The sequence below is a fragment of the Anarhichas minor genome, unplaced genomic scaffold (genome assembly GCF_050575085.1).
Source record: "Anarhichas minor isolate MPS153535 unplaced genomic scaffold, ASM5057508v1 ptg000062l, whole genome shotgun sequence".
In the NCBI taxonomy this organism is placed as follows: Eukaryota; Metazoa; Chordata; class Actinopteri; order Perciformes; family Anarhichadidae; genus Anarhichas; species Anarhichas minor.
This window is the reverse complement of record NW_027466508.1, coordinates 4,225,489-4,250,653: the sequence shown is the minus strand read 5'-3', so window position 1 is coordinate 4,250,653 and position 25,165 is coordinate 4,225,489. Positions and strand designations below refer to the sequence as shown.

The 25,165-nt window shown below is 41.1% G+C and overlaps 3 protein-coding genes across 6 annotated transcripts; 2 read left to right on the top strand and 1 right to left on the bottom strand.

The window, feature by feature from the left end:
- Nucleotides 1-1,407: 1,407 nt before the first annotated feature.
- pop4 (POP4 homolog, ribonuclease P/MRP subunit) lies at nt 1,408-12,471 on the top strand. Of its 4 annotated transcripts, none has more exons than XM_076077924.1 (7): nt 1,408-1,540; nt 7,175-7,230; nt 8,755-8,984; nt 9,139-9,216; nt 9,308-9,369; nt 9,849-9,950; nt 11,490-12,471. In XM_076077924.1, exons 1-7 carry the CDS (start codon nt 1,528-1,530, stop codon nt 11,624-11,626), a joined length of 678 nt encoding a protein of 225 aa, XP_075934039.1. In that variant the 5' UTR covers nt 1,408-1,527; the 3' UTR covers nt 11,627-12,471. The 4 variants fall into 4 exon arrangements, with proteins under 4 accessions (XP_075934039.1, XP_075934036.1, XP_075934037.1 ...); XM_076077923.1 differs by lacking the exon at nt 1,408-1,540 and adding an exon at nt 4,725-6,153; XM_076077921.1 differs by lacking the exons at nt 7,175-7,230; nt 8,755-8,984; nt 9,139-9,216; ... (1 more) ...; nt 9,849-9,950; nt 11,490-12,471 and adding an exon at nt 2,588-5,643 and having other exon boundaries at nt 1,422-1,540.
- A 2,344-nt stretch (nt 12,472-14,815) lies between these two features.
- On the top strand, nt 14,816-17,667 carry plekhf1 (pleckstrin homology domain containing, family F (with FYVE domain) member 1). Its single transcript, XM_076077999.1, has 2 exons — nt 14,816-15,205; nt 16,073-17,667. The coding sequence occupies exons 1-2, from the start codon at nt 14,950-14,952 to the stop codon at nt 16,672-16,674; spliced, it is 858 nt and encodes a 285-aa protein (XP_075934114.1). The 5' UTR covers nt 14,816-14,949; the 3' UTR covers nt 16,675-17,667.
- A 4,010-nt stretch (nt 17,668-21,677) lies between these two features.
- On the bottom strand, nt 21,678-23,927 carry drc8 (dynein regulatory complex subunit 8). Its single transcript, XM_076078063.1, is given in 6 exon segments — nt 21,678-21,796; nt 21,961-22,027; nt 22,195-22,237; nt 22,911-22,997; nt 23,563-23,635; nt 23,900-23,927. Coding segments are annotated over 6 exon segments (417 nt in total).
- Nucleotides 23,928-25,165: the final 1,238 nt, after the last annotated feature.

Below are 25,165 nucleotides of genomic sequence, written 5' to 3'. Positions count from 1 at the left end.
TGAATACTAGGATTCAAAATACAGATCTCAGACGTTGCACGCCCGCTTCAGTTTTATTGGTTAGATGTGACATAGAAATATGTTGCACCTAAAACTGGCCAAACCACTTTAGCAAAATAATATTCTGTAGAGAGAATGTGTGTTCCCCGCACTGCATGAAAGAACATCCACCAGGAAGCGCGCCTCTAACTGGAAAGCACTCGGAGGGCATTCCAGCACCTTTTGACCCAGGCCTCTGCACGTTACCCCGCAGTACTGAACAGTAGTGAAACACAATCGCCTGATACATGTCCCACATTTTTATTTTGATGTATTTACTTCCATCCACGTAAGTACAGCGGTTCATAAGGAAATGTTCCACATGTCCCAATCTATCTGAAAACCAGCCGCCTGTTCACACGGTTATAGCTGAAATCTGATCTCAGATTTTTGACATCCTGCTAACTATTGGAACCAAAAACAAAAGCCCCCTTGGTGAAAGTAAATACATGTGTACATTCTGTGCGTGAGAACATGCAGCCACGTGTATTTGTTGATGTGACTGCTTTATATTCACACCCGACACCCCAATATGTCAGCTTTCCATGACATTTAGGGAGTGACGCGCATGTGAAAAAGGGGCAGATGTTCTGGGAGTATTTGTGGTGCTGGTGAGGCTGGAGGTTCTCTGTAGTTCTGGTATCTTGACTAGCTGCTGTTTTTTTTCATATGTTTTTATTCCTTATTTAGTTTGTATCAGTGCTTTGTATGTGTCGAAGTATCTGTCTGTCTGTCTAGTGAAGGTTTGAATCCTGCTCCTCTGTATTTATTGTGGGCAATATCACATCGTTATATTCATTAATTAATGTTATGTTTTACTAGTTTTTGAATTATGGCAACACAAAAAACACAAGTTCCATAAAAATTTACTCCAACAACAAGTAACAACGATTTGAATGATATTACGTGGTTGGACAGGAACATGGAGCAATGTGGCCCTTTTTTTGATTCTTCTGTGCAGTCAGTTCTTTGAATAAGGCACTGCACTTGTTTTTGTTTCACTGATCTCTGTGCAGAAACTTAGTGCCGCACCAGTTACCTGAATATTGTAACACGTTTAACTGAGCATCATTTCAATATTCAATTGCGAGTTATAGAAACATGTCAAACACACAGAGCTTTGGAAGAGTTAAAGGAGCACAGGACTTACTGAATGTAGAGGGTGTGAATGACAGCACCAGTACAGCTTGATAAGACGATACGGGAATATATTATTTTCTTTTGAAAAGGCTGGCAATCGCATCAGGATATTTAAAAATGTCTTAAATCGACAGATACTAATTAGAAAGGGCTTGTGATGCGTGGTGTAGACTGTAGAGGGCACCAGTGCGCCTCGCGGCGGAGAGTCTGCCGTTTAGGAGAAGGGACAGAAGAAGAAGGAACAGGAAGTGAACTCGTGTGAGAATCAAAACACATGTGGTGAACAGTTTTTCTGCAGTTAGAAAGTGTAGGATTTCCCACCGTTTTCTTCGTGAAGTCGGCGAAAACATGAATATGGACGGTGAGTTTTATTTCCGAGAGGGAAGTAACGTTTCAGTTATAAAGTAGCCAGGACGTAATTGTTTCTGACCCATAAACCCGACATTAGTCAAACTCACGTCAACCTTCGTTTCAAATCCAACGATATGTTCTCTCTCTTTGTCTACTTTGACCCGGCTCGGATAAACGCATATTTAACGTTATGATTTCTGTGTAACGTTCTGTCGACAGTCAACAGTAGGGATTTGGTTAAAGCAGTGGAGCTATACAGTCATATTTTAATGATAAACCTGCATTCAAAATATCTAATACAAAAGTACAAATACAACTAAAGCCATCTCGCCTATACAACCATATAGGCTATATAACTCAGTGACGTGCGGTGAGGTTCGTGGCTGGTGAGGCACTGACCATTTCAGAGTCAGATTTACAAATGTATGAACCCAATATAGAGTAGCTTAAATCACCATTCAATTGGCAGCTTGCACATTGGCTACTGGTTGTTTTTCATATCAGCATTCTTTACACACACATAGGTAAGGTACATATTTGATTGCACCAGGAGCGTGTGTTCTGCGACCTACATAATACAAGTGTCAACAAATATTACAGTGGTGACAAAATATGAGAAAGCAAAAGGCACGCGCTCAACCCAGTTTGTGAGGAATTGCGCAATCTCAGATGCGGCAGAGCTCGTCGCTGCCTCACCTCGCGTGTCTCCTCTCTGTTTGAACAGGACATGCGCATATTCAGCGATTTTGACTGTAAAAATGCTTAAAATTATTGAAATCATACAGAATCCCTTTGCAGTTTAAGTAAATGTTGATTGTCATAGTCTTCAACCAATCAGATCTTTAGTTTGACATGTTGGGCGTATTCTTTGACTTGATTGGTCAGTGGGCTAGCATGACTGTTGTGAAGCTAGCTAGCAGAACGTTGTAGTAGTAAGAGTTAAAGTTTAAAGATATGCAAGAAGTTTTTACTTGACATGACATTTTTTGCGTTTTGGTTGGTGTAGATTATTTTTCTTTAACTAGCTTGTTTTTTTGTTAACATTCAATGGCTGAAGGAGGAGAAGAAACGGATTTGGTGGCGGATTTACTGGCAACGCCTTTCTGGAGAAGGACATTTGAAGAAAAGCTGGAGATTGTAAGAAAGGGCCGGCCAACCCCACAGCTAAACCTGACCAAGCAAGGAAAAGGATATGTGCGCCACTTTCAGTCCACCAACTACGAACGGTATTCCTGGCTGACGGCGTCGGTGAAGAGTTGCAAATTGTATTGCTGGAAATGCGTTTTATTTTCAACTGAGCGTGTTGGTGTTTGGAGCCACGGTGGATTTGTAAACCTGAGTTGCCTGTCCAAGGCAGCAACAAGACACCAAAGCACGACAGGACACTTGCAAGCTACGGTGCTTTCGAAAACTTTTGGGCAGAACCAAGTGGATCCACAACTCGACGAACAAGTTCGCAGGGAAAAGGAGCTCTATAACGAAAAAGTTAAGAAAAATAGGGAAATACTGAAAAGACTGATAGATTGTGTCATCTTTTTGGGTAAACAGGAGCTCTCATTCATGGGACCCGACGAAAGTAAGGAGCCCACAAATAGGGGCAACTATGTGGAGCTACTTTCCCTTCTGGCCGAGCACGACACAGACTTACACTACCACCTTTCCACGAACAAAGCCTTTACCGGGACATCAGACCAAATACAAAACGACCTGATCAGTGCTATAGCTGAAGTGATGGGAGAGGAGATAAGAAGTGAGATAAATCGAGCACCCTTTGTCGCTGTTATGGTGGACGAAACGACTGATGTGAGTAATACAGGGCAGCTGGCACTGATGCTCCGCTATGTGACAGATACCGGCGTCAAGGAAAGGTTTGTCCGATTTGATGTTGTTACCGGCAACAAGAGAGCCGATGACATTGCTGCTCTTCTCATCCGATTCCTGGAGGACCACGATTGTCTGGACAAAGTCGTGGCTCAGTGTTTTGATGGCGCAGCGGTCACGGCATCTGGACTTAATGAAGTGCAGGCTAAAGTTAAAGAGAAGGCTCCTATGGCTTTATTTACACACTGCTATGCCCATCAGCTGAATTTAGTGCTGACTCAAGGGGTCTCAAAGCTGAGAGAATGTAAAACATTTTTTTCACATCTGAATGGCCTCGCTGCGTTTTTTTCCAGGACCCCAGATTGCACACAGCTGCTCGACGACATCTGCCAGCGGCGTCTTCCTCGTGTGGAACCATCACGGTGGCAATGTAGCTCTGACCTGGTCAACGAAGTCTCTGAAAAGAGAGCTGCCCTGCAGGAGCTTTTTGAGCACATTCTGGAGCACCTTGACGACTACAACGATGAATCTGTGCGCTGTGCCGACGGCTACAAAGCCCATCTGGAGAACTTTGAGTTTGTTTTTTTGCTGTCCACTTTCCGTGGGATTTTTGAGTATTCGGATGTGCTTTTTAGAGTACTAGAGAACAAAAAACTGGATGTACAATTCTGTCTGAAAATAGTGGATGATGTTTGTTACACTATTGGGAAAGAAAAGGGACGGTTTGCTGACATTTTTGAGTCCACTGTACACGTAGCAGGTGCCCCAAGCGCACGGAGAGGCCAAGCGGAGGGAGACATTCGTGCACGGTACCAGAAACTCCACAGCGATATCGTGGACAACATTGTTGCCCAGATAGGAAATCGGTTCAAAGACCACGAGAAATTATTGTTTCTCTCCCTCCTCGACCCCCAGCAGTTTAAGGCATATCGGAAGAAATTCCCGGATTCGGTCTTCTCCAGCCTAACGCAGAGTCACGGATCTCTGTTTGATGACCTGACGAGGCTTAAAACAGAACTGACTGTAATGTATGGCATGGCCGGCTTTGAAGGAAAACGCCCTGCTGATCTACTTGCTTTCCTTCAGCAGAACGCTCTGAAGGAGAGCATGTGTCAACTTTACACACTGGCATGTTTGGCGGTGACGATCCCAGTAGCGACTGCCTCCGTCGAGCGGGCGTTGTCCGCCCACAAACGCATCGAAACATACTCAAGAAGTACAAATGGGGAGACTCGACTGTCATCGCTGGCATCCATGGCAATTGAGAAGGACCTCTTGCTGGAGCTGAACCGCACCGGTGTGCTGTACAACCGCGTCATTGAACTCTTTGTTAGCAAAGAAAGTAGGATGGACTTCGTCTTCATATAGTGAACAGCAGCTTTGTTTTTACTGCAGTGTTCATTTTTCTATCGTGTGGAAGGCTCAAACAGTAGTTTATTTTTTTTCCTGTTTTTCCACTACACTAGCATTCTTACTTTGCGAGCAACAGGTGTAGGCCTAATTCATGATATGGATAATATTCCATTCTTATGTGCCATTTTTCAGCATGCTGGTATGTTCCTGCTGCCTCAGTGACGTGACTCTCTGGCACATTGGACTGGAACAGTCTTGATTAGTTGGTATAATTTCCACCTGTGGTTTTACTGCTTTGATAAAACCAAATGTGTGATATGAGAAAGGTCTATTGCCTCTTTCTTATCCTCCACCTACAGTGTTTACCATGTGTCATACATCTTTTCATTTTAAAGCTGCGATAATTTTTTGTGGGGTAAAATGGCTACATGTAAAAAAGGCCAGAGACAGTCATCCCCAACTGTGTAGTTCCCTTCAGCTCTAAGGCCAGAGGTTTTGTTGCTATTTAACCCTGTTGACCACATTACACACTATGAGCGACAAGCAAGTAACTTTCAATGGATGTCTCATGCTAAACATTAAGTATATCTCCGGCCTAAGGAGCGTTTTAGCATCTTTAAGCTCGTTGTTTTGGTTTCACGGCCCACGACTTCAGTCTCTGCTCTCATTTACCCCGTTTCTGCTTTCCAGCAGTAGCAGCCAGCTGTTTTCAGTGAAAATATGCACAGTGGAACCCTTAGCAGCTAAAGAACCAGATATTTCCCAAGAGGACCAAAAGCGGAGCTAAAAAAGTGAATATTGGCTCGGGGCTACGGCTACTGCCAGCGCTTCTATTCTACATAAGTTGCCTCATAATGGCCATAATGTTTGATTTGATTTCAATTTCAAAATGACTCTACTTCTCTCGATGTATTCCCTCAGTAAACATTGAAAACATGAGTTTATGGTCTCCATCTCTACTTTCAAGTGTTCCTCAATACAACAGGATGTTCATTTTGGAATTTATGGTCTCATTTAGAGTCAAATAGACCATAAAGCAAGGGATGCTTTAGGGCGATTTGTGATTGACAGGTCGCTACCACAGCGTTGTCCGGTCTGGGAGTTGTCTGTGTTTTCGTCTTACAACTTGAACCCTTTCACGGTGCGTTTTCAGTTCATTAAGGTTAATTCTAACCGTTTTGGTTGCTTAAAAATGTTTTATTCAGGGTTCGATTCCATTTAGAGTAGACCATAAAGCAGAGTATGCTTTAGGGCGGGCTTACTGTGATTGACAGGTCGCTGCCGTATACGTCATCTCTACGTCACTCCTCCGCATTCCAAATATGGTTGCAAAAAAAACAGCAATCCAAGATGGCGACGGGCATAATCCAAGATGGCGACGGCGAGAGGTTCTGCGATGCACACTCGCTGATCGCGTGACCAGTGTGGTCCGGGCCTTACATGTCTCAGGTACAAACGAACGCTAATCTTCCTCCGCTGGATGTGTTAACAGGCGGTAGGTTGCTGAACTCGTCAGGTATATCACCTCTGCAAGGCCTCTACGCGTCCAACGTGAGAGTTTTTTGTTTGGAGTTTTGCCCCCAAGTCGCTAAAAAAGTGATTACGGCAGCTTTAACAAAAGACGCCACACGTTAAATGTAGCTGCTGAGCAAGAACTTTGCCTTCAAATTTCAGATTTTAATTGAAACCTTAAATTGTCTGATCAAAGAGTAAATAAATAAGATTATATCTCAGACCAGATACTCAATGGCAGATTTTAGTGTCAGTTTTGATACTTAACATTTCAGTCTGCACTGAAATATATTGAGATGGGACACCCAGCTGTCCCCACAGAGAAAGACGCTTAGTCTGAAACAGGTCGTCAGCCTCCGTCTGAACTTTTTAAATGTGTTATCAGTGCGAATGGAAGTGAGTGAGATTTTTGTAACTAGTCAGACAGGTCTGTAATCTCTCTCACACTCACACACCCTCCCTCCCTCCCCCAGTCTCCTCTTTAAAAGCAACTTTTAATTTGGTTCCCTTGAGGCTCTACAATTAGAGAATGTACGACATGTACCCAGACCTGAGATTAAGACTGGAGAGGTTGTCGTTGGACAACTGATAACCTCATTCATCAGTGCCACAGGGAAGTCCCTGCCCAAAGAAACAACAAAATTAGCTCATTCCTGGACGGCTATTTTTGTCAACCAATCCAAATCAATTTGATCACCAACCTCGACACCTGACATTTAGATTTTCAGCTCATTCTCAGTGTTTGTACCGACAGGTGTCAAAGTGATATCTAACTCTCTAGCATTTGCAGTATTGTCACTAAGTACATTATGCAAATGAATGGTGCATGATGTGAGCTGAATGCTTTTTCACATGTTCGGTTAAAGAGAGCCAACAGCCTCTCCTGCATTCTGGTCCAGTACCTCAGTAAGTTGGTTAGCTTGTGTGTAATACTGGTTTTGTTTGTCCTGTTCAACAGAAGCGCTTGTTAGAGCCACAATTCCTCAGGATCTGGTGAAGGTTCTTTGTGTTGAGGTAAGCAGACACCGCTACGTTGACAAGGGATGTGCTGTATAGTGTAACTATGAAATGTGTATTCCAGATATGTAATCTCATGCAGTTTCCAGTCACGTTGTGCAAAGATGTTACTGCAGAAAAGCGAGTGATGTGAGATTAAAAAATCAGCAACTATTTTGATTATCAGTTCATTGTTTTTGTCATTTTTCTAGAAAAACAAAACAAAAAACAAATTGCTGGTTCCACCTTTTAAAATATGAGGATGGGATGCCTTCCTTCATTAACTAAATGATCATGTAATGATAGTCAAATTAATATCTTTGCTTTTGGACTGTTGGTTGGATACAAGAAGACATTTGAAACTGGAAAATCCATTTTCCATATCTTTCTGACATTTTATATTTGTCTACACGCGATCATCAAAAATATATGGATGTTCTCTTTTTAAATATACGTTTATCGACATAAAGGTTTATTTTAATCCTTTCGTCAGCATTTGCATGTGCCTAAAGGCCGGGTTTTGCTCAGTGCTCACACAGCGACCGCTTCATCATCTTCATCATCTTCATCATCTTCACCGAGTTTAAGACTGTTTTAGTTTTTAAGATTGCACAAGTGAGATGCTACAAAAACTAGCAAGTAAAACAGCAGGCCCATTTTATAGACTACTACATAAGTCAGTCAACAGTCTAAAAAGGTGTCATTTGAATAAAGAATAGAATAGGGTATTTTATATTTTTGACCTTTGAACTAGTGGGCACTTATTTAAAGAAATGCAATTGTCAGAGTGCCTTGAATCTTTTTCAGACTGCCGTTTAATACCACGGACTTCCTTCAGATGTAATCTAGGCACTTATATTCTGTTTTTAGGTTTATTTTGTAACATCTGCCTCTTGGGACTACAGATGAAAAATAGCCTCTTGGCTAACTGTGGTGCATTTACAGAAATGTGCACTCTCCCTTATCAAATAAACCAATAAATAAAAATAAAAAGGCATTATGTTTTTGGGTTGTCTGTCCGGTCCATTCTCGTGAACGCGATGCCTCAGCAACGTCTGGAGGGAATTTCTTCAAATTTGGCACGAACGTCCATCTGGACTCAAGTATGAACTGATTAATTTGGTCGTCAAAGGTCAATGTTTTTGACCATAACTCCAAAATTCATATGCTTATTATGACAATATCATACAAATGTCTAAGAGGATAAAATGATGAAGTGAGGACATTTTGGACAGACATGGATCTAAACTGCAACTTGACTGGTTCACAGAGGCATACAAGCGTGAGGTGATAAAAACATAATATTTTGTTATATTTTATTTTACAAAATACTTTCAACTACTTTTTAAAGTAGCTTTAATTAACCAAACTAGATGTTTCCCTCGGATAGTTTAGCTGTAGTTCAACTTCTTCCAGTGTGAAGTAATTGGAAGCTTGAAAGGCTTTTTAAAGTAGCTTCTCCAACACTGTTTACAAGACAAAAAATAAAAACTACATTTCACATCTCTGTAAATGTCCCCGGGGTCACTCTCTTATTTCCAGTCTCGGACCAGATATAAAGCAGAGGCCTTCACCCAGGCGTTCCTGAAGAACAGCATTAAGCCAAGCTCGTACCATAATCTGAAGACCATGCTGACTCACAAGGCGGTGGTGCTGGGCTACGCCAGGCCCAAGAAGGACAAGTCCAAGAGGAAGAGGAAGAGAGCCAAAGGACTCAACGCTCGGCAGAAGAGGGCGATGAAGATCTTCCAGATCAAGCCTGAGCACCAGAGGTCGGTGACGCCTCTGAAGGATGAGCAGTCATTGTGTGTTTGGAACATGACCGCATCAAAACAGTCTAAATTGATTGCGATACGTTTCCCATTTAGCCAGTTGTTTACCTCGGCCCTCCCCTCTCCCCATCATCACTGTCTTTGTCCATCACAGATACGAGCTCTTCCTGCCTCTGCATGAACTCTGGAGACAGTACGTCATTGACCTGTGTAACGGATTGAAACCAACGTGGTAAATCAGTTTGGATCGCCGCAGATTCCTCGTTCACTGCCAGTTTGGAGCGATTTCTGAAGCCTCGTCTGTTGTATTGTGTTTTTTACAGCAGTCCACAGTTTGTGCAGCAGAAGCTTCTGAAGGCAGACTTCCACGGTGCCATCATCACAGGTAGATCTTTTACGTCTTCTCTAAACCGATTGGGTTGGCTAACCTTTACACGTCATTAGTTTGGATATATTTTACTCTTGAAACACAGAAAAGCAAGACAGCAACTTGTAATGTGTGTAAAGCCATCAAATTTGGCTCAAAGATTATCCACCAAAGCGTACCGCCTATTAAAGCGACAGCGTGGGGTCGGTTTAGTGCTGTGTTGTCTTTATGAAGAAAATAACTGTCAACGATCCATCTCACTGCCTGGTTGAGATATGGCAGGACTGTGAGCCATATTTTTTAACACAGTGTAAATGTGATATGTGACCTACTGAATGGTGTATATCATGTTGAACAATGTCACCTGTGCTTTATTGTACCTGTTGTTCCTGAAGACCATCACCTGGATGCATTTCTCTGAGCGCAGACACATCTGTGACAGTGCTGTACTAATAGTTTGTTTCTTTTTTCTCTCTCTCGCTCTCTCTCTCTCGCAGTGGTCCGCTCTAAATGCCCATCATATGTCGGCGCCACAGGGATTCTAGTCCAAGAGTTTAAACACATCTTCAAAATCATCACCAAAGAAGACAAACTGAAAGGTAAGACCGCAAAACACTTAAAAATGGCAGTCCACAAACCAACGGGTGACGTCACGACGACTACATGGTAGTACTACAAGCATCAGAGCTTGCACTGGTATTCAACAGGTTTTCTACTTTCTATCTACTCACGTTCGCTGAGCATGAACGGAGGCGTTTATACTCTTTGAGCTGTGCGCTGCATTATTCTCTGAAACAGCAGAGGGCGTACAAACAAAATGTACTGTGAGGAGTGCAACTCCTAGATCTGCCCACAGACTGTAGGTGTAACTGGTAAAAAGCCATAAACTAACCCCTACAATGCCAAGGAGGGATTATAATTATTAATTAAGTCAAGTATTAAATGCATTATATAGAAACACATGTTAAATATCCTTTAAACTATTTGATTTGGCTGCAAAATATTTACTCAAATGAAGATTTTTAAAACCTCTTTCTAAAGCATCTACAAATGAATTGGCCTGAAAGTTAGATGTACCAGTGCAACCAAAAGTTACTGGATCCATTTTGACTTACACAAATGTAACTGATTGCATTTCAGGCTCAGTGGGACACTTGTTGGAACTGCGCCAGGCTTTACATAACATAATTTTATCTGCTGTGACATTTCAAACTGTCTGCAGTGAAAATGGTCTATTCATTGCAATGATTGATCTGTTTGATTATATCATTTGCGTTTAATATAATAATCATTTTTTCATTTCAGCTATATCAAAGATGATATTACATCACTATGTTACAAAACCCTACTACTCAAAACTACTACGTATTGAAGAGAAAGCTGTTATATTTACTATATTTTATAATAGTTATAACACAAAACTATTCAGTTATGGCGTTAAGAAAATAGTCTCTGGTTTTTGCATGTAGGCCCATTGGTTATCTGATTTATGGGGCAACATTTTTACAACGTGTTTTTTAAAGGTACTAAACATGAAAATTAGAGCACATCTAGGAAGTCTCAACCGCTCTCAGCATGGTGTTAGCCGCTAACAGTGCAAGCAATGGCAACAGTGCTGACAGAGCTAACGGTGTTCATCTGAGAGGGAACCCGAGGGTCGTACTACGCTTCCTCAGGACGGCGTTATCAGCTGTAACCGCTGTATGAGAGCAGTGGGGGGTGGCGGCCACGAGCTGGCTAGTTAGGGCACGATGACTTGCACTAAAAGCACGCGTGGCTGGACTTGCTATGTCAACAAAGCAAGGAGAAGCTCGGATTACAACACACACACACACACACACACACACACAGGGAGAGTGACTTCTCCTCGGGTAGACATAGCAAATAGTTGTTTGCTGCTATATTAATGCTCTGAATATCGTTTAAAGTACCTTTTAAAAGCACATGGTAAAAAGTTCAACCAATTTTAGTAAAATTCTTATTATTCATTTTGACATGAGAACTTTGAACCGCCATATCAGAATTTCTGTCACACAACAATATTATGCTCTTGCAGCCGAATCACGAGGAAGCCTTGCGGTCTTGGACGGTGTCCGTCCGCGCACCTGCTTTGACACCCTGCTCTTGTTCTGTCGCAGTGATCCCGAAGAGGAACAGTGTGTTTGCAGTGGAGGTCAACGGCTTCGTCTCGCACATCTACGGGAGCAAGTTTGAGCAGCGAGCCAGCGAGCGCTCCGCCAAGAAGTTCAAAGTGAGAGGAACCATCGACTTGTGAGGTGTCACCACAGGGCGCAGCATGATGCAGAGAGGCATCGCCTGATCAGACTTCTACTGCCTTCTATTGGAAGTCACAAAGAACTGCAGCAATGGTGACCGATGTGTCGAAGATGCATTGAGGTCATCAAAAATTATATTTCAGTTTTTGGTTCTGTTTACACCAAACCGAATATGGACGACTTTCACAAATATGTGTCACTTTATATTAAAGCCGAACTCCACCATAATGGCACTCTCAGTTTACTTGTCATGGGGAGTACTAATCAGCCAGTGATAACAGCTGTATAATGTCCTCTGTGTAAGTTGCTTTGTCAAGTCTGAGAAAATAACCCTGCTGGTGTTATCAGGAACCTGAAATTGACGCGAGGCGATCAGCTAAAGAGGAGACGTCTCACTCTTGTGGAGTTGTGGGAACTACAGAAACACTCAGACTGAAGAGTGGTGTTACAGAGCGGAGCTTCCTCTGCTCCAAACATCTTTGGCTGAGTGCCGAGTAGACACTGGCTCCAGAGACCACTTTAACCAGACAGCAGGCTAGTTTAATTCTGGTTCCTGGTCGTATTTATTTATTTATTTATTTTCAACCTAATGTTTCTGAAATTAAATGCATACTTTTTTATCATTTAAAATTGTATTGTGCTCAGGCCTTTTTACGGCTGCTTCACGTTGAGACAAAAAAAATGAAACTCAAATGTGAGAACTGAAGTTTCTTTTAGTTTTTTTTAAAATTCATTTTAATAGAAAAACACGATAATTAATCGTCAAACGTTCTCGACTCGGCAAACTGTGACTCTCATGCGCTGCTCTGAATAAACTGTTGCTTGAGTGCATAACAGCAGTGAACCAGTCTCTGTCTTTAGCTCTCTGTGTTCTTTTTCAGACGTCTGCTCGCAGTGGAGTTAAGGAGTTTCTTTAGCTCTCGTTAACGGGTGCCATTGAGCTGATTCATGACATTTAAAGCGTAAAAAATTAGCTCATGTAGGCAGCCGGATGGAGAAAAATTTGTTTTATTATTGATCGGGTATTGTACAGAAGAGAACAAAGCAAACATTTTGTTGTAACCACACAAGTGTACTGCACTCTTTTGTAACAGAAAAACGTGAAACATGGCGGACTATAAGCCGTGTATCGTTGTCTGTGTAGTTATCTGAACTCCTTCACCTGCTGCTGGGGAAGCCCAAGCAACTGAGTGCACATTTGTCTCTCGGAAATTCCTGGTTGTTTACCAGACTGCCTCCTTTTCGAGAGAACCAGTCCAACCAGATATTGACACGGCTGACCTGGATCAGTGTTTACTTTGACAGAGCAGAAACAATTTATTTTAATTTTATTTTTTGCTATTGAAAGATAACTGTGTGGGTTCGCTAGAAAGGCGTACACACACACACAGCGGTTTCACTCGGATCAGATTATCTGATTGAGATTAAGACTGCAGAATCCAGACTTTCAGGTTTGTAGCTGGTGCATTGTGTGAAGAAAGACGAGAATATATCTCAATATAATGCACATATCAGAAAGCCCCCTTTGCAACGCTCCTGGAGTACATAATGGAAGTGTTGCCAATGTGTATTTTAAGTATTGTGCAATGCCAACTAACGCACCGAGAAGCCGTGTAAAAAAAGCTTCCTACCGGTAATGTTTGTTTTTTTGTGTAAGAATGAGGATGGCATCAAACTTTGGCATCAGTTTATTTCCTTCCCACCCAACACCACTCCAACTGCTTGGCTGAGCAAAAACCACACCTGTTTGTGAAATATAAGCTCTTGTCTGTTTTACTCTGTAGTTTCTGGTAACGGTTGAAAAGATCCCACTGCTCTTTGTTTTTTCACTTTTGTGTCTTACAAATATATTTTGTGGCCACTAAACAGGTTATTATGACGTGTATATACCTCAATATCACATATTGTTGCAGAGATGTTTAAAAAGGTGTAGAATGCAACTTTTTAGTCCGTCAGAACATTCCCACCTGGAAGTCAAATAGATTCAGTCAAATGACTGATGTTATAAAATTGGCACAAAAGAAAGTTATTTTGACGTACATAATACTGATTACATGTAATCAGTTACTGCCCAACCATGGAGAAAACACTCCACCTATCTTATTAAAGCATCTTGTGACCAGAAGCGATCCTGAAAGAGTCCTCAGCCGGGGCCACAACACCTCTGCGCTTCGTGACACCAAAGTAAAACACAAAGCGAGCGATGGTGTTGACGTCTACTGATCTTGCTGACAGTTTGCTCAATTCTTTTTTTATCTCCATAGATGAAAATCTGACGAACAAAATAATCCAACCAAAGAGTGCTTCTCAGTTAATATTCTTCAAGGCCATTATTTGAATTCATTCTTTTTGATCGCTAAATGCTAGAAGCAAAGTCTCTAAAGTCATCGTTATGAATATGAAAAGCTCCCATAAAGCTGGTGCAGATGAAGTCTGGAGCAAAATTCCAACAGCTATTATGAATGAAATTGAGCCTCCTGTTTACTCTGTCGACCTTGCTGTACTTTGTGTCTTTAAGTCTGGTGATTAAAAAATGATGTGCACAAACTACCGACTTATTTCTATTGCCTACTCTCCAAAGTATTTGTAAAGAATTGTAGGCTAGATTTAGTAATCAGTTACTATGATATTTTTTTTAAAGTCACAGTAAAGTAAACTAGGACTTTTTTCATTTTCTATGACAATACTAATGGCATACTGTACTATGACATTTTTTTATGCCATATTATACCATGACTTTTCGATGACATTTTGTATGCCGCACAATATGATGATATATTTTGTGGCCAGTAAACAGTATTATCTCATGTATAACCTCGGTATATAGTAATACACTGTTGCCCAGGTGTTTAATGCAACTTTTATTTTAAATTCACCAGTTGGTAAATTTAAAATAAAGGTGGCCAATCACTAAATAGTTGGTGATGGAGTGCATTGTGGAAAGACACAGGTTCTTTTGAATTAACCGTCTATCAAAAAACCTTTCCACCCGAAGTCCTTCCTGGTAGTCAAATAGATTCAGTCTAAAGACGTGACTTGTGTACAACGCCCAGCAGATAGGAAATCCAAATGTGTCTCCCCCACCCTAACATCTTTCAACATGGGTTAGTCTTAAAGCTCTTGTTTCGGGAAGTGCCATTATGTCACCACGACGCGTCACCAAGACTTCAAAAAGCGCCTGTGCGCAGCAGCTTGTGTCATTAGGAAGACTGCACGAGCACAGGACAGCGTCTCACACCTACAGGAACGTGGAACTATATCCAACAAAACAACAACAGCTCACTGACAACAGCGCTCTTGTTGACTTGTCAACTAGATACAAATGGGCACCATGGTGAACCAGCTTATGTTTGCCCAGGATAACCGGGACCGCATCCACGCCGTGGAGAGCTCGTTCGGGCCGTCGGGGAAGCCTCTGTACGCGCCGGATCGGGTTCTGATCGGAGAGGGCCGGCTGATGAAGATGAGCCGTCGGGGGCCACAGCCCAAAGTCTTCTTCCTCTTCAACGACGTGCTGGTGTACGGCAGCATCATTCTGAACGGCCGCTGGCACAAAAAACAGAAGATCATCCCTCTCGGTGAGCAACACAGACACACCTGAGGGGAGAGATTATGCATCATTGTTTGATCATTGTTAGGGTTATCAAATGCTTTGACAGTAAACAAAAGAAAAGGAAAGAACCTTAGACTCACAAAAAAGAAGGAAAACAACAGGTAACCAGTGCTGGTTGGGTCCGATTACTTTGAAATGTAGGCAGTTACAGTATACAAATTACATGGCAACTTTTGTCATCATGAAATGAATCTATTGGATTACAACAAAAAAAGGAATCTAATCTGAATACACTTGAATTACTTTTGGATTACTTCAAAGTCGAACATTGACAATATTGCACCTTTTACTTTGATAAAACAGTTACTCAAATGTTTTTATTTATTTTTTTTGTATCTTTGAACATCTCAAAACATTTAAAATGCAAATAAAATGCATTGTGTGTATTCAACATTTGCAGTTGGTCAAATGAAATTGCACAAAAAAAGTAGGCTACACACAAAGTGCAGGTGCAGGGGAGAGCGGGGCCTCTTGTCGCACAGGTCAAACTGGTCAAACTGGTTATATTTAACAAAAAAAATTGAACTGTTGCATTTACAACTCACTGTTCTAAAGTAGTTGTGTTTTTCGGCATGGACTTATCAGTCCCATCAGTCAAAGTGCATGACTTTACTGCACGTTTGGAAGCACTCCTCACTCATTCATATCATAGCATCACTGAAGTAAAGTCCAACAATTGGAAGCAGAAAATGATCCCAATATAGTTTAATTTGGATGATGTAGAATGTATGCAATGTATACACGCTCAACGACTGACTCTGTGACCTTATTCCGACTTATTCCATTTGAATTGTACTGTTATTTCATTTTCATTTCATTTTTTTTATTTCAGAGGACATCCAGATTGAGGACTTGGAGGACGGCATAAAAATGAGGAACCAATGGTTGATCCGTACACCACGCAAGTCCTTCTACGTGTCAGCCGCCTCATACGAGGAGAAGCGAGCCTGGATCAAACACATAGAGGACTGCCGGTCCAGTCTGCTGCAGAGCAGTGGCTGCCGGCCCGGGTCCCACTTCGCCAACACCTGGATCCCTGACCAGGCCTCCGCGGTCTGCATGCGCTGCTCCAACAGGTTCACCGTGACCCAGCGTCGACACCACTGCCGCAAATGCGGCTTTGTGGTCTGTGGTGCCTGCTCCAAGAAGCGAGCGGTGATCCGACACATTCACCCGACTAAGTGCTTGAGGGTCTGCACCATGTGTCACTCAAGTCTCTCGGCGACGACGGAGGCCCCGGAGGTGTCTCGCGTGAATGGGGGCAGCACAGAGAAGATAGGCTCGGATGAAGATGAAGTGGACGGATTGAGTGAGGAAGAGGAGGCCGAGGAGCAGATGGAGAACCATGACCCCGGCAAGTGGATGAACTCCCAGATGGACTCCTGGTCCACCTATGTCTACTTCAAACCAGAGCACAGGCAGTGCCAAACGTAAGCACGTGAAGAGTGCTGCAGCCACTCAGAAACAACCTAGTGTTGGTCTCTGGGCCTCTCTTTAACATGGACACATACTGATGCAGCTTTGTGCAATAGGAGCAAGTTAAAAGGTATTCCCACTCCGTCATTAACACAACAAGAAAACAATGTATTAAGTAAAAAAAAAAAAAAAAAAGTTTATATATTTATTATTTATGTTAATATGTTGTCTTTTCACGTTATGCTGTCAGTGGGAAGACGATTGCTATGAAGTCATCACTTGATTGTCTCTGATAATGTGCTCAGAGTATTTAGAGTATTACTTGAGGTAGGTCTCAGTCAGGACGGTAGCATAGATACATATATACATGTGTGTAGAAATGAGTAAATCCTACTTGTAATTATATAATTAGTCATTTCTTGTATTTTTCCTGAATCTGAATTTAGTTGTGCAACCCTTTTGTACAATGACATAAAACACATTGTAACCTTGTAATACTGTACAATATCTGGACTTTTATGGACTTGATACCGCTTGCTGTTAGCAAAAGCCAATTAGCAGCTATCAAGTGTACACAGCCTTGTACCTTAATATTTCATCGCTTAGACTACCGTAACTCTCTCTTCACTTGCATTACTCGGTCCTCTCTACCCCGCCTTCAATTGGTGCAAAATGCAGCGGTAAAGACGCATCACCCCAATGCCTCTCCTAACTGGCATCCAGTAAAACACAGGATTGATTTCAAAATATTACTAATTAGGTACAAGTCCTTGGAAAGCGTCTGCTGAAAACTCGTTGTGTATACTCTGTGTGCCTGTAGTTGTGTTTATTTTGTGCTTTACTTTTTGTCTGTCACGCAGATGTGATTGTATGTATGTGTGTCTATCACAAATGTAAATTACAACTTTATTTTATACATTTATAATGAGTATTTTTGGAGAGGATTTACATTGCCAACGGCTGCTTCTCTGTAATTGTTGTGTATATGATAATAAAATAAGTTGATATGCATCCCTGTATCTGTGTATTTTCTCTAATATGTAAAGCACTTTCTAACTGTGCCTTTTAAAAATACTTTTTTGTGCAATGATTTTTTCGACTGACTTTTTTTCGACCAACTAAATAATAACTTTTTTCGACATACTATACTATGACTCTATTACCTTACTCTAATACATTTATTGACATACTATACTATGACTTTTTATCCAATACTTTGAATACATTTTTTCACCATCAACATCCAAGGTGTTCCTCGTAAAAATATAAGAGGCTTTGTATCAAAGTGTCATCAGTGTGGGTCATTGTTTCAAGGAAATTTATCAAGAAGTTTTAAAAATCGGGACAGACAGACAAAACAACTTTACTGACAACACGTAAGCCCCGTTTGCTGAAACACTCAAACATCACAGAATTTTTTTTTTGTACGTTCTTTATTTTTCATAGTTTATTCCAAAGACTGGTGACATAGGGCCCAAATGTGAGTCATATGTTAGTGATCAATCAGGCTAATGTTTGTGAACAATCAGGCAAATATGTGTTGACAGTAATGTCAGTCAGTCAATCCCCCACTGACACATCTCAACAACTCTCAACAACTATCGGATAGATTTTCGTTCCTTTTGCACAGGTTTTCTTAGTGCCAAGAGGATGAATCCTACTGATTTTGGTTTATGGTGGACGCCTTGGACAGATTGAAATTGAATTGAAACACACATTTATGTTCACCTCAGGATGAACTATTGTGACTTGGTGATCAGGTCAACATTTCTATTTTTCCCTGATGATTTTGTCAATTCAGTTTTATGACCAAATATCTGCAAAACTAAGGACATTCCCATCAGTCTCAGCTGTACTTATGTTTAACACTGCTTAGCATGGTAACACGCTAAGCTAAGTGGACAAACATGGTGAAGACCAAACCTGCTTATGCATATTGTCACAAACAGAGATAGAGAGCTGTGGTGGTTAACAATAAAATGGTTGGACGTCTTCCCTGGAACCTTAATGTTACTCAACCGGTATTTCCCTTGAGCTCGAGGTAAGAAAGTCCCTAGACCGTGTAAACATTGCACAACTTTCCACTCGCTTCTGCATCCTTCCATACAGCAAACGTCAGTGTTCCACATGGGCAACACAATAAAATGGCCTTTACCACAGAAGGAACTGTGCCCAACCTGCCTCTGGCAAGGTGGCTACACGGAACAAGACCATGTTATTTTGAGCACAGTGAACAGAGAGTGGTGAAAAAAAGAATCCTCTTTGTTCTCTTGTGAAAACGAACCATTTTAGGCCCTCTTTTATTTTGATATCCGATTGCGAAACAACAGTAGAGAGTTCCTGTGTAAAATGAGTACAGTCCATGGCTTATGTCTGTAAGAATTATGATTATTTAAATGAAAAGAACATTATGCAGCCCATGAACCAACACAGTATAATCTCATTACACATTCAAATGTAGGGGGAACCATGTATCAACAGTATATACGTGTTTGTATCTGCTGGTTCCAACTCTCCAAACTGTACTATACTTTAACAGGGTAAAAACCTTAAAACCCAACCAGCCATGTTCATGGGTTACGGGTTAGGTGTATGCAAAGGTCAACATGGGGTCAACAATAATCTGGTTTTCTATTAATTTCTGTATCTAGACTGTAAGCAGGGGTGGAGAACTACAATTAAAAAGTACTTGTGCTATATTTGACTTCTTCCTTGTTATACTCCACTGTGTTTTGAAGATAAATATTGTACTTTTGAAAAATATAATAATATATACATTCATTTTACATTCATTCTTACTAGTTACAGATGATGATACAAAATATTCCACCTCGACCAGCTTTTAAATGCTGTTCATAATGATAATGCATTCATTCTATAATGTGTATAATACTGTAACACTATGAAAAGGGGCATTTTTCTTAAGGAGAGCTTTTACTTTTGATACTTAACAGAGCATTTTTACATTGCAGTATTACTACTATTTAGTAAAAGTATCTGAATACTTTGCCACCACTGACTGCTTGTGTGTAAAATAAACTGCAGACTGCGGGGAAAGCCATTACTCGCTTAGTTTAAACCAGTACGATTTCAGATAAACGAGAAGGAAACAAAGTGTCTTAATCTGTGCTTTTCTCAGAGTACAATGGTTCCTCTTTATATAAACTGCGTTTCAAAGGAAATGAAGAATGACATCAACCTTAGCCATATAAGTTATATTTCCAATTGTAAAATAATGCCATGATTGTCAGTATACTGCACATAAGGAGGTATCTGGTAGCAGCAGTGGCCGTGGAATCTGGTGCATTCACACAAATTAACTATTTGAAAAACTGAACTGTGGAAAGTAGTGAAAGTACTCTTTTGATCTGGAGGACACAAGATTCTGGACTAGTTCTCGAATCAGGTATTTGATCGGGCAGGGCTAACAGAGGGCGCTACTAAAAACACTCAGCCACAGCTTGAGGACAGGTACAGTACAGCAGTTACACACTCGCCAAAACAAAAATAAAAAAGAACGGTGAAGGCGTTTTCTCGTATAGTCATAACTTCCGTATCTTGTAAATGGGACTTAGCAGCTAGTAATCATGAATTGATAATTACAAGATCTGCATCTTGATCAGGTCTATTGGAGTTGCACTTTATACCCAGAGAGAGAAGAGATGCATTGTGACCCAGAGTGAATACTGGGTCTACTGAAGGTAGACAGCTAGCCTCCGGATAAGTCTTATTGAAACCCAACCTATGACGGAATTAAAACAAAGTGCACTCTGTAGAGTACAGATCACCGCCAGCGATTCATGTATCATTCACTGCATAACTTGTTTTACTGGTTTGCCTCTCTGCTCTCACAAACAACCTTCTTCCCAGAGGCTGCTGTTTTCAGTACAAAAAGCTCTAGAAAACCCCCTCTGCACACTACCTGCTCAGCAATAAACAGACACAATAGAGACTCGCTGGTGAGCATAGTGGAGCATTTAGCAGCTGGAGAACCAGATATGCTTCTTAGGGATTTTGTGAACACCAAAACTAAGTTAAAGCAAGGGGGGGGGGGGGGGTGGAGAAACACAATTACTAATGTATCCACTGTACATATATATATATATAGCTATTGCTATGTGTCGGATGTCATGCCAGCTTTCTGCTTGGTTAACACAAACATCTGTGATACCATGTGGAAACCTAAATTCATAAAATTAAATTAAACTTTACAGGACAACATGTGAGGATTGTGATTGATCAGCGCTTGATGACTCCACACCATAGCGTGTGTGTAAGAAGGTGCTCGCAGCCCCGACTCACTGATAAGGATGACAACAGCACTCCCTGCTGTGCCCGGTCAGCAGGTAGAAAATATTCCCAAACACCGACGCTTCACATGGTGCTGACTTTGGGTGCACTACAAACAAAAGCATTGTGTTGATTCCTCCCACCCGCCCCTGGCCAGAAACAGACACTTAATGTAATGATATCAGAAGATTGGTAAGGATAGTTATTTTGGACTTCCCCTGTGAACCTTTATTTATCATTATTATATACTATATAGATTATACATCAGAGTCATTTGCTAGACACTGTTTTCACATTTTGAATTGTTTTAATTATTCTAATTTGGGATTTGATATGGCCGAGGCGGCCCCTTGGAGGTATGGGTAATAACATCTTCTGCCATGTCGACTGGAAATAAGACATTTCCAAATTATAAATTAGGTTGGGTACAATATGTAAATAGGGGGGGGGGGGGGGGGGGGGCATGAAACTACTGTATGTTCGATCTAAATAAAGGACCTCTCCTGCATTAATACATTTTTTCAAATTCTGCCAGTTTGAGCACTTATAGTATTTAATCTGAACTGAAAGACAATTCTGTAAACACAAGGTCAAGATTGAGATACGAACATTTATTTATTTATTATACCATATTAGAACTACTAGCCTGCATTAATAACCTGCAGACATGAACACAAACGCCAAACACACACAGACTTCTCAACAGTTATGCAGACACACTGTGACATTGCCTAGATGTCAGGGTCAACGGTCAACTGGCTGATCAAGTCTTTGTAATAGACGAGGTTCTTCTCATGGTCAGCGAGTGCTGTCAGCATCTCATCCTTCTCCTCCTGAGTGAAGAGCTCACCTGGTTTAAACACAGCCGTGGTGGAAAAAGAAGAAGAAAAGTTTGCACATTAAATGGCTGTTTTGTGGAACTAATGTTAGACACATAAAACCGATCTATGAAAAGATCTGCTTTTCAACACGCGTGAAACATCACAAGGTGAGAACTGAAAGCTCCTGCTTTACCTTCCTGCGTCATGTACTTTGTCAGCTCCTCAAGCTCCAGGTAGCCTTTCTTTTCTTTGTCCAGAACCTGGAGACACAAATATCAGTAACTTACATTGTGATATTACTCTGGTGACAGTGTGATAGTCACAGAGGCTCAAACTCCTACTTCATTTGTATAGAAGTGCAGTCACTGGTACTACAACACTGGGATATGAATGGGATAGAATATGAGGAAACAGAAGTTTATCTCACCTCAAAGGCCTGAAGCAGCAGGTCCTCTGGGATGGGAGGGAACCTAATACGCACACACACACACACACACACACACACACACACACACACACACACACACACACCATTGCTATTTGTGTCTGTTCCTGTAGTGTGGCAGCACCGTAGTAGATGGTATTGACATGATGACGTACCAAAAACACTGTGATGAAACATGATGGAATTAACACAGCATATATTAGGAATTTCCAGGCCCAGTTTACACAAAAAAACTGAACTGCACTGTGCTCATTTTATTAAAAGGGATCCCAAGGTTTTCACCGGTTTTATGTGAAGCTGAAATGTCGCCAGAGGTGGAAACATTATTACTAAGTATACACTTTAAAACCCGTTTTAAAAGACGTGCACAGTGGTGGCCTTTGTAGACTTTTTCACCGCACAGCTATTCTGCGAAACACTACAAGTACCTACCTCATTATATTTACCAAATATAAAAGCAATCTCAAAAAACCTTCACCAGAGTCAGGTCATTCACTTGCTCCCACAGTAACATCTAGCTGAAAGTCCTGCAGCATAATTTAATGATTTGCTTCAACACAAGCACCTATTTGCATCACTACACGGCCCTTCTTCTCAACCTCAAAATTCAGCATCTTAATTAATTCAGGTAGATATATAAAACAACATGGCCGGCCTCAGGCAAGAGTTTGTATAAGAGATAAGAGATCATGTCTTACTTGTGCTCCAGTAGCACTTTGGTCATGACTGGGAGGAACTTGTCCAGAGGGATGAATCCAGTGTGGTCCTCCTCAACCTGAACAGGACTGTTGCTGAGTTTTGGGCCTTTTTAACAACAAGCTGAGAATGTTCTGACAAAACTGATCATAATATCAATTTATATCAAGCTGCATTGAAGCAAAAAAAAACAACAATAAATGCAATTTTCAAAAAACGAATATATATAGTGGAATAGGCGCTATTATTTTAAAACACTACATTTTTGTAGCCCAAATGTAAACTTCTGTACAAACAGACAAGGCATTTTAATGGAACCTAACACAGCCTTCATTAACTGTGACACTTCAATAAATGAAAAAGAAAAAAACATTAACAGAATAAAAAACATGTAATTATTTATATTGATTGAAAACAGTCTCTTATTCTCAAGAGAGACCTGATTAAACTTGGTGGCCACAGAGGGCCACCTACAGAGATAAAGTGGCCACGGGCGACGGTTGATGTCGAAACCTGTTGGCACATTTTCATACAATGATATCCAGGTACAGTAGATATTGTCGCGTGACCGATATATGTAAATACCCCTCCGATGATGAGGGGTATTTATTCATCCAAAACAATGAGCAAAAAATAGGTAAGCACTGTTCTCACCTCAGCTATTATGTCATGAAGGTCTGCCTGAGTGGGGAAGCACCCCAGGGAATAGATGATGGTGCCAATCTCCCTGGGAATCAAACTCCATGTTATCTATAGACCACACTATTGAACATAAAGACCTACAACAGCATGGGATGAATGTAAATATGGAGTTAAGTAAGTAAGCGTACAGTAACCTGTTTTGTTGAATAGACATTGTCTAATATTGCTAACTCTACCTTCATATTTACTGCGTTGGAAGTTATGAGTTGTGACCTAAAGAGTTGAGAGGAGTGAGTTTATCAGGAGACAACATCACCACCTCTCTCTGTGTAAAACAGTTGGAGCTCACCTGACATCCACTTTGTTGTTAGACTCATAGTCAAACGCTGTAAACGCTGCTTTAATCTTCTTGTGGACGTTTGGCACTAGGGGCTCTGATAAGAGAGGAGAGAGGAGAGGGAGAACCGGGAGCGGAGCCAAGAGTTACCGTTACAACTCCAAGTCTGTCAAGCAAACAACGCTCAACTACCGCTAACCAAATCAATATGGCGCGTTTATTGTTGCCTCAACAGGAGAATTGACACTAGTTGATGGACGGTACACACCTGTAGCTGACGCGGACGGACCTGCGCTTTGCTTGTCCTCCGTCATGCTTGCCCGGTGAGCTTTTTTTTTTCCTGTTACGGGGCAACGTTAAGACCCGCCTTACTCTCTTCTGATTGGTTTACCCTGACCTCTAACCAATCTCACTCCTAATGCCTAAATTGAACCAATCCAACCAACGAAGGTAACGAGTACTAACCAATCAGAGGTGGAGTAGGGCGGGTCATGCCGTCACCAAGTAGGTTTCCAGATTGTTATTCTGTTGCCTAGCAACTGCGACTGGTCGCTGGTTTTAGTCAAATGAGCAGCTAACCTAGCTAACGTTAGCTAGCTAGCTAAACTTGATGACCGGAAGAGTACGAGACATAGTAAACACCCTGCGTTGTAGACCGTTGTCAATCTTTACACTTAAACATTTATAGTATACATAATCTCAACATGATTGTTTTCTGCCGACGCAATAGAAATATTCATTGTCATTCACTACATTGCCAACTTTTAGTTGGACACATGAAATGTTTGCTTTAGGGTAATTAAAAGAAATACACAGACATTTTTACGATTATTTTTTCGATTAGTCGATTAATCCAATGACTAATCTATCAATTATTCAAAAGATAATTTCTTAAATTTCCGAATAATATAAAAATGTATTTACCTAAGATAAATATAAAAAACACGCCTGATTAATGTTTCAATATGTTATTCAATCATCTTCTACTAAAAACAAACACATGTAACAACATAATAGACCTTATTTGCCAGATGCCTGATCAAAAAAATACTGGACCTCAATTTCAAATGGATGGCTGTGACACATCAGTTTAAACACTGTTTGTCATAGCAACCCTTTCCCTGAGAGAATCAGTAGTTAATGTGGTTATAAATATATATTTAATCACTGGAGTTTTATGAAGTTAAGATATATATAGACACACACAATCTGGACTAGTGTTTCGGTCATTGTTCTACTAATTGTATGTGCTTTTGCTTGTTCCCTTAAATGCCACCA

What these genes read in the sequence shown, in the direction of transcription:
- plekhf1 (XM_076077999.1), top strand. Translation starts at nt 14,950, where the DNA reads ATGGGCACCATGGTGAACCAGCTTATGTTTGCCCAGGATAACCGGGAC. An exon ending in ACAGAAGATCATCCCTCTCG is followed by an intron (nt 15,206 to 16,072) that starts GTGAGCAACACA and finishes TTTTTATTTCAG; the next exon opens with AGGACATCCAGATTGAGGAC.